General features: G+C 40.8%; 1 protein-coding gene across 3 annotated transcripts in view; it reads right to left on the bottom strand.

Moving 5' to 3' along the window:
- Window positions 1-13608, bottom strand: part of LOC147310783 (uncharacterized) — a 62665-nt gene that overhangs the window by 44775 nt on the left and 4282 nt on the right. For all 3 annotated transcript variants that reach the window (XM_086267049.1, XM_086267048.1, XM_086267047.1), the window contains 8 exons: window positions 13473-13520; window positions 13241-13297; window positions 13045-13092; window positions 12897-12944; window positions 1376-1423; window positions 1122-1302; window positions 931-1032; window positions 768-845 (listed from right to left, as the gene is read on the bottom strand). In XM_086267049.1, the coding sequence (XP_086123175.1) occupies window positions 768-845; window positions 931-1032; window positions 1122-1302; window positions 1376-1423; window positions 12897-12944; window positions 13045-13092; window positions 13241-13297; window positions 13473-13520 (610 nt within the window). The remainder of the gene's footprint in view (window positions 1-767; window positions 846-930; window positions 1033-1121; window positions 1303-1375; window positions 1424-12896; window positions 12945-13044; window positions 13093-13240; window positions 13298-13472; window positions 13521-13608) is intronic.

Raw genomic sequence — 13608 nt, forward strand, 5'->3', positions numbered from 1 at the left:
CAATAATGGGCGTTATCGTGTCCATTGCGACCTCGACAGAAAGGGTGGCTGTGTTGCAATATATGTGAAAAACAAATTTCAAGTTACTGTCCAATCATCAGTATCTGTTTGTTAACAGTTTGAACTTCTTGCCCTCAAGCTCCAAGTCTTCAAGTGTTTTTGTATTTCCATTGTGGGCTGTTATAGACCCCCCTCAGCTAGTAGTGAGGCTTTAATTTCACTTAGTGAAAAACTATCTACTTTAGGTTCTTCATCTTAAGACTCATTAATGATGTATGCTCTACAATCAATCCAACATGGAAAACGAACAGTTTAAAGATATCATTAAAAGCCCCAAATTAGCCACAAAGTCAAATGCTCATGCCCGTGATGAGTGTATGTAAACCTTTGATGATAACTGTGTGACATTCAACAAAAGAGAACACAGCATGTAGAATAAAATTAATTAATTAATTTTAAAAAAACAGATACAAGATTTAGTTAGCAGTACTTTGACAACATGTAACAACTCTCTCCCTCACACTTACCGTGGAAGAAGTGATTTGGGCTATGGGGGTATTAGAGCTCAACACCTATTAGTTGTACATTTATTAAATCACAAGTGAAAAACAAATCAAACTGGCTCATAAAGCTGAGAGGTCTTTTTGTTGTCAGTGGCTGTAAGAGTTATGGTAGAAAGTGATTTTTGAAGCGGATTGTGCTTTTCCCCCTCAAGCATACAGTACCTTTGTAATGTTTGGTTTCCAAAACTGTAATATCACACATACCTTCAGAAGATCTTCTTTGGTGCTGTGGTACAGAGACATCTGAAGCTTGTGATTTGCTAGCTGTCTGTACTGTTTAACCTGGTAAGGAATATAGTTCAAACAGGTATGGTAAAAAAAAAGCATTAATGATCCAGACTGAGACAAGAGTCTACCTTTCTCATACCTTCTGAGGACTGAGGTCACCGCTGGATTCAATCAGGCTGAACACTTCTTCTATCTGCTTCTTCTTTCTCTCCATTTCATCTAATGAATCTTTAAAGATTTTCTATAACAATCAATAACATTTTAGTGAAATAAATAGCAACCGAGGTAATGCACTTTAGAATAATATAACTCCAGCATTACACACTTTACCTGAATCAGGGCTTTGATAACCGCTGGGCTTGTATTTTTAGATTTCAGATGATCCTTGATTTTAGGCCACTGCAGCAGTTTCAGTTTTTGGTACATCTCAGTCAGTCTGGTTTTACTGACAGGGCTGTTCATGCTCTCAGTATCTTCAGTCACCATTGTGAGAACCACCTCTGTTTCAGGTCTATTCAAATGACATTACATTATTTAGTTCAAGTAACTCAGCCAAATATAACATAACAGGCCTGGCAGAATACCTTTTTTTCAGTGATTTCAGTTCTTCCTCTTTTTGTTTCAGAGCAGATCTGTGGAGAAAGAATGGATGTGTCATGACGTTTCACAGTGTGAACCAATAATATATTTTTCCACACTGAAAAACAAAAGAAAATTAAACACACGGAAACACCAGAAAAAATATTTCCCATCTATTTAAAGGAGTTGATGTCATGGTAGTCTAAGGAGCTTGGAAAGAAAATTGTCTGGACTTCTTTAAGTTCCGTTTCATCTGAGAAACTTCTTCAGTTCTAAGGTCCAATGGTGGGAGTCCCAGATTAAAGCCCTATGGGAGTGTCCGCCCAGAGGGACAATGGACCGGCTAATGATCCGCCTTGACAGGACAAGACTCACAAACTCCAAAGCTCGTATAAACTCTAAAAAGCACGTATAAACTCCAAAGCACGTACATCTTCAGAACACTCCAAATCTCCAAAACACATTGCTAGCGTTAACTGAACTTCGAAAAAAGAGATACCTAGATCACTTAAATTACAAAATTGAAAGCATATGTGTATTCTTTGTGTATTTATAGACCAACACTCATATATATTCAAATAATTTAAAAAAAAGGTCCATTTACCTGTTACTACCACACACCAAATCCGGTCATTTGTACTTCCTGACTTATGTAGCCACTAGGTAACAAAAACTCAGCACTGCCCATAGAATCCTGGAGCACTTCCGTTGTGTTCTGGAGTTTGTACATGTTCTGGAATTTGTATGTGTTTTGGAGTTTGTAGGTGCTTCCGGTTTTGTACATGCTTTGTCTCTAGGGGCTACCGTAAATATACTTTTATTTATTCACTCCACATAAAATGTAATAAAACCGAACTATTTACATTTTAACTTTTAAATATTTAAATTTTCGGCTTTTTCTTTTTAAATAAATTTAAAGTGAAACAACACAAAACACTGCAAACCACAACATAAACACAATTAAATATAAATTAAAATATGAAAAAAAAAATAAGATGCACATTCTCTGTCATATGGGCCTGTATGAATAAACTTTCTGAATCCTTTATCATCAGCAACTAAAAATAGCTGTAGATGATTACTATACCTTGCTGATGTAACGTCGTTGTCCCTGGCTCTCTTTCTCTGTCTTTCCCTCCCGCTCTGTTCCTGTGCTACTGCGAGTGTAACTACCACCTCTCCTCCATCTGCTCAGGGCAAGCACAAGGCTTGCAGGCAGAGTGAAGCGGAAAAAAAGTGCAAGAGAAAGGGTGAGAGAAAGAAAGAAGAAGAAAAAAAAACCCACGGCTCCCAATAAAGAGCCGGCTCACGTCGTTCACTTCAAAGAGTCGGCTCTAAGAGCCATTTCGTTTGCGACCGACACATCATTGATTTCCAATGTGAATGACCGTCTTTGAACAGAGGCGGTGGCTTACGACACCAACTGTCTGCCATTGTTAGGATTTAAATGTATATATATATATTCTTAATGCTTATTTGCAGAGAGAGGGCCAACTTTGAGTGTAAACTAGGTCAGAGGGTGACAGGTTGCCCTGGCAACAGACTTTAGAAAGGGGAAGTTTAGTGCAGAGCTGCACAGGAAGTAAGACACAAAGAAAGAGGATTTAGGAACATATAAGGAGTTGTTTTGATCACAACTTAGCGGGTGATGTTGCCGAACTAGACATATACACATTCACCTTGTGATTTTTTCAGAACTGTGGGTGCATGATAGTGGCTAACAGCTCTCCGTTTCCGGAAATGTACAAAAAAGATCATTTTTTGAGTTTTGACCACCCTGGGCCCAGTCTTTCTTTGCTGCCAAAAGAATTGAAAAGAACTGGAATTTAATACCATCTATAATCCAGTTTTGAGATCCTTCCCAGACACTTTAAAACCCACCCACATCCTGGGCCTTTGGACCTCAGGAAATCACATGATAGGATGGGGCTAGGTTTTACAATGAGTTCACCCGAAACCTTGGCTGATTGTGACCTGCACAATTTTACATTTTTTTTAAATTTTTATTTAAATACTAATAAGGATGAAGTGACCAGTGCAGAGTGTACAATGTAGTTGTGAAATTGTAGAACACCTTCTGTGTGCATCCTGTGGAGTGTGGTATGTGTGTTTAAGTGTTGTGGCTGAAATGTCGTATGGCTTGATGGTAAAAACTGTGTTTTAGTCTTGTAGTCCAAGCAGACAGGCTCCTGTAACGTCTCCCAGATGGTAACAAGTAGAACAGCTGATGTGCTGGGTGGCTGTGGTCCTTGATGATGCTGTGTGCTTTGCGGAGGCACTGTTGAAGATAGATATTCTCAATGGCAGGAAGACTCATGCCAGTGATGTGCTCTTTTGCCTTCACCACCCTCTATAGTGATTTATGGCTGCTGGCAGAGTAGCTTTTGTACCAAACTGTAATGCAGCTCGCCAGGAAGCTCTCGATTGGACACCTGTAGAAATTTGAAGTGATGTTAGTATTCATGCCAAACTTCCTCAGCCTCCTCAGGTAGAAGAGTTGCTGGTGACTTTTCCTGATAGCAGTGTCTGCGTGAAGGTCCAGGAGAGATCCTTGGTGATGTTGACTCTAAGGAATTTGAAGTTGCTGACCCTTTCGAAGGGCTGGTGTTCCCTGACTCGTCGTTTCTGGTAGTCCACTATCATTTCTCTTGTTTTGCTGACGTTAACAGACAGGTTATTTTCCAGGCACAACTTGTACTGTGCCATCACCTCCTCTCTATAGGCAGTCTCCTCGTTGTCTGTGATGAGGTGTATGATGGTTGTGTCATCCGCAAACTTGATAATGGTGTTGGATTTTGTGTAGCAACACAGTCGTGTGTGAACACGGAATAAAGTAGGTGGCTAAGCACTAGTGGTGCAACGGATCACTGTTGATCCGTGATCCAAACCGATCCCTCTCCATGGTTCGGTAGGCACGTGATCCGAAGATTAGAAAAAGAAAAAAAAAGTTTCACTGCACAAGTTTCATGTGCAATCTGCGCATTCTCAGTCTTTCAAGTGATAGTCATGGCCAGCCCTAGCGGTCCAACTGAAGGAGCAGAGGAGCTCGAGAAACCTCCAGCATCAGCATCACTTAAATCTCATGTGTGGGAGCATTTTGGCTTCCCCATTAAATATATAGATGGGAAAAGGGTGGTGGATAAAACCACCACAGTTTGTCGACAGTGTGGCACGAGGACGCCTTATGACACTGATAACACGTCGTGCATGGAGGCTAATTTGAAACGACATCACCCTAGTGTGAAAGGAGCTAAGACGAGGGCTGCGCAACAACCGCTGATATCCGTGGCATTAAAGCAGTCCTTTGCTGCCTGAGGTATTACAGAAGCTATTGGTGTGTTTATAGCTGCAGACATGAGGCCATATTCCGTTGTACAAAACAAGGGGTTTAAACATTTGATGAACGTGCTTGAGCCACGCTACGACATCTGGCATCTTCTGTTGCGCTAACTACAGATGGTTGGACCTCCAGGTTAACAGAAAACTACGTGACCGTGACCGCTCATTACATCACAGCCGAGTGGGAGATACAAAGCCCTGTACTGCAGACACGCCCCCTCTATGAGAGTCACACAGGTACAAATCTGGCGCACTCACTGACGGAAGCGGTGGCAGAGTAATACCAATTTCCCAGTCACAACAGCTAATGCTAAAAACTAAATAAATGCAGTGAACGAGGCAGGACAGATAGGGTGCTTTGCACATGCAGTTAATTTAGCATCCCAAAAGGGAATTCAAGTGAGTAAGATGGACTGCCTCCTTGGGAGGATAAGGAAGGTGGTTTCCTACTTCCACCGAAGTTCAACAGCTGTTCATGTGCTTAAGACCAAGCAAGATATGCTACAGCTGCCTACTCATAAGCTCATACATGATGTCCCAACAAGGTGGAACTCCACTTATGATATGTTGGAGCATTATCTTGAGCAGCAGAAAGCTATATACAGTGGGGCAAAAAAGTATTTAGTCAGCCACCGTGTGTGCAAGTTCCGCCACCTAAAATGATGACAGAGGTCAGTAATTTGCACCAGAGGTACACTTCAACTGTGAGAGACAGAATGTGAAAAAAAAAATCCATGAATCACATGGTAGGATTTGTAAAGAATTTATTAAGTTTGCATTGAAACTGTCAGACATGAGGTATTCATACCACGGAACTTTTCAAGCATAAAGGTCAAAAGGGGGGAATGATAGGTTTTGTATTGTTGTTTGTCATTTATGCTTAGAAATATTTACTCATATATGCTTAGAAGTATATAATCATTTGTAGATTGAAAGAATGTCTCATCCTAAGAGGTCTGTAACAACTCTGTGTAGCATGAAGAGGGGAGTGCGTTCACTCCTCTACAGAGTGTGTTCTGGCATAGATCACGGTTTATCTTTTCTTATTGATTTATGGTATAGCAAACACACGTATATCTGTTTGAGTGTAAGAGCCTTTTGTTTAGATGGACCCGGACTCCTGGCACCAGCTTTGGGGAGTCTTCACAGGGTCACATCTTGACCTCACACAAATCACACACATCACACACACACACACACACACACACACACAGGCAAGGTACTCTTTGTGTGTATGTAGACGTCATATGTTAATGAACCTATGCATATTCATGTACCCTCAATAAAAGAACAGTGGTACGGGAGAGCGGGCGAGAGCAACTGGGGTCAAGCGAAGGAACGGCGTTTGTCCGGTCTCTCCCGTGCACGAGAAACATGAAGAAGCTTGCCTACTTGTGTCTTGCTTTGCAGTGTAATTATAATGTCTTCAACGTTCCAGCGGATGGGTTCAAGCTACAAACCTATCAACTCTGCTTCCTGGTCCCAACTCTGGATAGTCATATTTTGCGGGGTTTATTAAATTTGTCCATATTTCTAGAAATGAGAGCTGCTCCATCCAAAGTGGGATGGATGCCGTCTCTCCTAACAAGACCAGGTTTCCTCCAGAAGATTTGCCAATTATCTATGAAGCCCACATCGTTTCTGGGACACCACTCAGACAGCCAGCAATTTAAGGAGAACATGCGGCTAAACATGTCACTCCTGGTCTGATTGGGGAGGGGACCAGAGAAAACTACAGAGTCCGACATAATATTTGGCAAAGTTGCACACCGATTCAATATCGATTTTAGTGACCTCCGATCGGCGTAACCACGTGTCATTACTGCCGACGTAAATTATGATTTTACTGAATTTAAGTTTACCCTTAGCCAGCAGTTTTAAATTTCCTTCAATGTCGCCTGCTCTGGCCCCTGGAAGACAATTGACTATGGTTGCCGGTGTCTCTAGCTTCAAATGTCTGAGAACAGAATCGCCAATTACCAGAGTTTGACCTGAGTGTGTCGCCGAGAGGGGGAAAACGGTTAGACACATGAAAGGGTTGGTGGTGTACCTGGGGCTTCTGTTTAGGACTATGCTTCCTCCTCACCGTCACCCAGCCGCCCTCTTTCCCCAGCTGCTTGGGGTCTGCCGGGTAACAGCTAGCCGGGCCTACGCTATCTTCAGCTGCACCAGCTACAGGGGCCTGGCTAGCTACGGGTGAATGAAGGGTGCGAAGCAGAGTCTCCAATTCAGTAATCCTGGCCTCCAGCGCTGCAAATATGCTACATTTGTTACAGATATCATTACTGCTAAAGGACGCGGAGGAGTAACTAAAAATCTGACACAATGAGCAAGAAAGTGCATGAGGGACAGGTGAAGTAGCCATGGTGCTAACGAGTCGGCTACGAGCTAAGCTAAGCTAGCGAAAAAGTACAGAGACAGTGAGTGAATACTTTGGTTATAAATTAGGTAGTGAGTACACAGAAAGTGTGCTTCGGATGAAGCACGTGAAGATTATACTATGAAAAAAAAGAATGTATTTAAAAGTTTTTAATTAAATTGCTAAGCAGATAAGCTACTCAGAAACACCCCTGTGTTTGAGCAGGAACAGGAATTGATACTTTACCACAGAGCGAGGGAACACCAAGTGACAGCGCCACCAAGAGTGGCCAGGAAATAAGTGTTTCATGATGCTGTGGAGGAATGTTACATCAATCTAGTGTGCTTGAACTTCAAGACCCAAACACATATTCTGGTATTCTGTCAGTTATTGGGATTAAGAGCTTTCTGGTAGAGAGCAGAAGAGCAGAGCTACATGGCTGCTGAACACTTCTGTGACTGCACAGAGCTGCCAATCATCTGGGTATTGTAAAACTTTGAGGTCTTTCAAACCTATAGATGCAAGGCCTGTGCCCATCCATTGAAACGAGAGATTTGCTAAAAGAACTCGAAACGTTTAGATTAGAGATGGACCGAGCCGATATTATGTCTCGGTATCGGTCCGATACTGACCTAAATTACTGGATCGGATATCGGAGAAAAATAAAAAATGTAATCCGATCCATTAACCCTTTACAGCCGATCGGAGCGGGCACGCTCTGTTTTGCGTAACTATTTTTAAATCCCGGTAGCTCTGCAACCACGTAAGCTAGCGCAATCATTTTTTTGCATATGAAACTGGAGGAGTTGTACTTACATCTTATGCCATCAGCTTGTCCTCGGTCACAGTTTTCTACCACATATAGCTTTGCAAAAACTGCATAAAAATCACTTGCAGCAACAAAAACATGATATTCCAGAAACACGCTTCGCCGATCCATCAGCTGTTTGTAACACTTCCTACGTCCATCAGCGCGAACTATCACATGACCGCATGACCTGCCCGAAACCGGAAGTGACGTCATTTTGCGGAAATGTAGTTTTTTAGGATCGGGGCCTTATGAGCTTGTGTTTTACTTGTTATGTGTCTTAAAAAGTTATGTTTGAGTTCATGACTTTCTGTGTCGTTTCTGGGATGCTTAGGGCTCATATTGCACTGCTGGAAATAGTTTATTTTGATGCATATGCTGTTATTTTGCAAATTTGCACTATAATATTTATTTTCGTTTTTCCTGCAGTATATAAAAATTGGTGTATTTCAAAAATAAAACTATGAAGACACTCAAAATAAATTTCCTGTGGTGGGAAACTAGTTTGTGCAACTTTTTACAGTTTTGAGGGATAAGCCTCTTAAATTTCTCTAACTAGAAATATATGTTAAAAAAACAAAAACGATTTTCAATTTTTTTGTAGTTTATTGCACTTTTTTGCAATTTATGTAATTATTATGCACCTAATGCAGACATATTATTAAAGTTTGGGCTATAATGGTTGTATTGATGTATAGCAACTTGAAATGCTCCCAAAAATGGCTCCACGGCATGTAAAAATATAATATAAGCTCTGGCGGACTTGGTTCTATGGTAGGTCTTAAAGGGTTAAATATCACGAAAGCACCTCACAAAACTTGCAACACGCCGTAACTCGCCTCAGAACGTTAGCACGTCGGAGCAGTATGCATCACGTGATAGAGCGGCATGTGGAGCTTCGCTAGCAACCTGGCACTTCATGTCCGACAAAGTTATCCCCGAGAGAAGTAAAGCAAGTGTGTAAGTCCATCTCTGAATGTTTGTAAAGCATTCCCACGTTAAGCTTAAGAAGCGACTGCCTCTCGCTCTCCGGCTGCTACTTCAATTGTGAAACTGATCAGCTGATCGGCTTTTCTGTCGCGAGTCCGTCTCTCTTGTTTGTTTTTGGCCCACTTTGCACCAGAAAGAGGAAACCAGCGGATAAACAACAGTAGCTCGTTTAAGCTTTATAAGCTGTTGTTAGAATTTATTTAATATTACTTTCTACACCAGGATCTTTTTCTACATAGCTGACGCTGGTAACTGTGCAGGGGTGGATCTAGCAAAGTTTAGCCAAGGGGGCCAATAGGGCATGTACAGGGAAAAGGGGGCACAAAGACAGACTTTTCTTTCTTATTCTCATTTAAAATGTTGAGCTTTTAATAAATAATTATCTGAACAGAAGTCAATTACTGTATATAGTGACTATTAAGTCTAATATATATACCCTAGTAAGCTATAGTACTTTTTACTTTGGGAAGGTACCATCTGTGCAGTCTGCAATTTTGTTGAAGAAAGATTTTGAATCTATTTAATATTTCTTGAAAAATAATTGATTTCTGTGCATTTTTTTCACACTGCATCAAATTAAGGTTGATTACGTCGATTAAGCATCATGAGGTGGCGCGTGAAGGGTGGTTCCCTATTTTTTATTTATTTATGTTGTTGCTGGGAGTTGGAACCCTATTAGATAGGTTGCTTAATATTTACGCTATGTACTCTTTAAAATACCAGAATAGGGAGGATGGTGTAGGTTTAAATTTATTAGATTGATCAGTATTGCTGAACTATGAAATGTTTTTTTTGTATACACGTATAACAGAATAGCTTTAGTGTAGTTGTTGTTTTAAACTTGAGTATGAACTTGCGGACTTGCAAAATGCAGCAAGATATTTTAAAAAAAAAGTTTTGTTGATTAAAAAAACAATATATCGGATTCATATCGGTATCGGCAGATATCCAAATTTATGATATCGGTATCGGTATCGGACATAAAAAAGTGGTATCGTGCCATCTCTAGTCTAGATTATGGCTTTGAAGCCAAACCTCAGGAACTGGCAGTTCCCGTGACAGATGGGTATCTGGAAATATCTATTCTTGATGTGGGGGTGCCAAACCAAATCCCTTCACTGAGGGCCTGTCTCACCCTGGGAACTATAAACATTTTGCATCTCGGAGGGCCTGGTCCACCAGAGGTAGCAGTCCGCTGGTAATCTGTTCTCAATCATACATGTTGGAAAAGCTCCTATATGCAGCAGCCCATTTTTGTGTAGTGTGAATGTGAGGGTGAATCCAATTGTCTACATGCCTGGTCTTTAGAGTTCGGCAAAAGGGCCACCTGCAGTTGTGAGAGTCATGTTTTCACAGTCTCCTAAAATATAGATGTGGACATGACAGGGTTTTGAGCGAGGACAATATCAAGAGCCCTGGCTGCCTCACCAATAACCTCAAAAATGGCTTTGGCCGTACTCTACTCATGAGGATCCAGCCATTTGCTGTCCACAAGGACGTTAATAATCCTCAGAGGAGAAGACAGGTTACAAACTAGTGCCTTCCTTCTGTACCTCCAACTGCTGCCAGCCTGTACTTGGGGCAGAGAGGGGGCTGCCGTGGGACTGACCTCCAGCAGACCTAAGATCAGGGGAAGGCAAGGACAACTGCCAAGGGCCTGAACACTCCCCTGTCCAAAAAAAGGCTTCAAATTTACCAATTTTAACTCAGTGGCTGAGCAGGTGATCACGTGCCTAGAGAGCAGCAGCCCACTCTGACCTGTATGAATAGCTTGAAATGGTACAATGATAAGTGGCGAATGGCTTGAAGTGAAAAAAAAAACAAAAAACGAATGATTACCAAAAACTTAAAGAAACATTTATACAACAAGGTCTTTTTCAGGTGTCAAGAAAAACATGTTATTTCACTGTCAATATGCCATTATTATTTCATTAGTCTGCATCATTTAGTATCAGTTTATCATCAAAAATTATCAGGCATCATTTATCACCTAGTAAAGCTTAATCTTGTATTCTAGAGCACGCAGAATAAGAATAAGACACATTCCTCTGTAATATTCTATTATGCAAAAACCACCAGTTTCGCTGTGGGTCCAGTCAGGCCGCAGTAGAAAGTCATATGAGGACACGGTGAACTTTTGTTTGCTTGGACATACACTCTCACAAAACTACACACTCTACACACAATTGGTTAGATTGCCAGACACTGATAAGTGGAAACATCTGGTTGTAATTCTGGGAAAATGTTGTTGTTCTGGAGATAGAGGAGATAGGGGATTCTTCTGACGTCATATTAGGCTATAAAGCTTTCTGTAACGGGCAGAGAGGATCGGAAGACCGGCCTCCCACACTCTGTCTGCGCTCCCTGCGGAGGGAGATGGAGTCTGATGTTTTGCAGTGCCTATCTTCCCCACATATATGTGTTTTTAAATAAAATATTTTGTGTTGACCCACAATGGACTTGCAGTCGTATGTCTCTTCCTCAAAATTCGAACCACGACACAGGGAACAAAAAATAGGTTAACAATTTAAAGCTGTTCTTGAGCAATGGAGGTTGATCAAGTCTTGAAAGCTGGTGCTACCAAGTCCTACAGGTTTTCCAACTGTTCTTGGCTACTTACAACCTCCTCTGGCTGCCTAAAAATAGTGTTGGGACACACTTTGTTACCATATCCTTGCGAGCATCAGTTAAACAGTATTGTACTGCAGAAAGTAGTGTGTTTCTACAAAGATGGCGAGAAATAGGCAATTACCAATGGAACACAGACAGACCATCATAACACTTCAAAATGTAGGTCTTTCCTACAGAAAGAAAGCCAAAGCCACAACTGAATCAGAGGACAAGTTTCTGAGAGTTAACAGCTTGGGTGACAGGCGTCTCACAGAATCACAAAGTAATTCACAATCCAAAGAAATGAAAATATAACATACAAACAACAAATGAATCAAAAGCATATCTATATAACAATGTTTTCAGGTACTTTTTAAAAGAATCAATGGAGTCTGTACAGTGTAATAGCAGTGGAGGAGAATTCCATAACTTTGGTGCCACTGCCTGAAAAGCCAGACACCATGAGTTTTGAATCGAGCATGTGGGGCCACCAGCAGCCTCTGACCCGATGACCTTACAGCTCGAGAAGAGAAATGAGGTTTCAGCAGATCAGATATATACTGGAAGCTTGCCAATATAAGGAAATAAAGGTTACAACTAAAATTTTAAAATGAAGCCTAAAACTTACTGGCAACCAATGAAGAGAAGACAAAACTGGAGCGATATGTGATCTTCTGTTGGTGCCAGTTAAAAGTCTTGCCGCAGCATTCTGCACAGTCTGAAGACGATCCAAGTTTGATTTGTTAAAACAAGTAAAAGGTGGCTATGTTGATGACTCAAAAATTTGGGTCGAGGGTTTGAGTCCAGTAGCTCAGTCTTCCAACGTATGGAAGGAGGAACTGCTATAACAGCTAACGATCGATGAGGTAAGACAAAAATACTACAGCAAGGGGGAGCCATGACAACAGGTCAGTGGGGACATATCACCACTCCCACCTGACTTTGGGTACCAAGACCAGCATAGGATGGAGAAATGAGAACCATGAAAGCTGTGATCACTGAGATGCTACAAGATGAACAGCCACAAGAAGCAGTAGCCTCTATGGAGAAGGAGACTAGAGACCAAGATCAAGCTAGCATGGAGAGAAGTTTGCCAAGTAGAGTGTCTCCACATATCCAAGTATTCACATAGGCTATCAAAAAGGGGGATCATTCTCCATATATGTAGGACATGGAATTGATAGAGAGACAGCAGTGATACCATAGAGAACATCAACTAGCGAAAGACTCTTGCATCATTTAACACCAACAACCTTTTCTAACTGAAGAGTGAAGTTGAACACTCCATAAAACACGAAATAATGACAGGGAAAATTAAAGATACATTTAGAAAGAAAATTAATGTCTAAATATTAAATTATTTTCAAGACCACCCAGACCTGAACTAATATGTTGTTTTAGATCTCTGCATATGCATTACCTGTTCTTCACTGATTTAACTTCTTCATCTTTTTGTTTCAGAGCAGAGCTGTGGGGAGGAGAGCAGTATGTCGAAAAAGTGTCATTTTTGTTCTGAAAATCTATATGGCTTCTTTTAGGTTTAGTAAAACATTCAGAGAACTAATTACCTCATCTCATCAAGTTTCTTCTTGTACAATTTTTCCATCTCAGTCAAGCTGTGTTAAAACAACACAAGCAGTTAGGTAAATGCCTTCAGTATACTATGTCAATATTAAAATCTCCAGCTTTGTCTAAGGACCATGCAATGACTCGCTAATTTCACAGTGTTTCAGATTAACAAATTCAATCATTTTATGAACAAACCTTTGTTTATGTTCACGTTCTTTTTGTTCACATCTCGCATCTGCTTCTTTCTCAAGTCTGCTGATGAATGGGAGAGAAATGTTAGTTGGTTCTTGGATTCAGTATGAAAAATGACAGGGAAAATGGAGGTACATTTAGAAGATTTAATTTCTAAATTCTTAGATTACTTTCAATGTCATTCAGATTTTAAATCAAAATTATTTGTTGTTTTAGAGCTCTACAAATTCATCACCTGTGTGTGAGTGATCTCAGCTCGTCATCTTTTTGTTTGATTGCAGAGCTGTGGGGAGAAGAGAGTATTAAAAAGCTTCGTGTTTGTACTAAATATCTATTAAATCTGTTTAATGGTTTAGCAAATCTTTGAGAAA

The sequence above is a fragment of the Aulonocara sp. 'chitande type north' Nkhata Bay genome, linkage group LG16 (assembly GCF_057382095.1).
Source record: "Aulonocara sp. 'chitande type north' Nkhata Bay isolate Kocher_YH1m ecotype deep benthic linkage group LG16, A_spYH_male_GT1.1, whole genome shotgun sequence".
In the NCBI taxonomy this organism is placed as follows: Eukaryota; Metazoa; Chordata; class Actinopteri; order Cichliformes; family Cichlidae; genus Aulonocara; species Aulonocara sp. 'chitande type north' Nkhata Bay.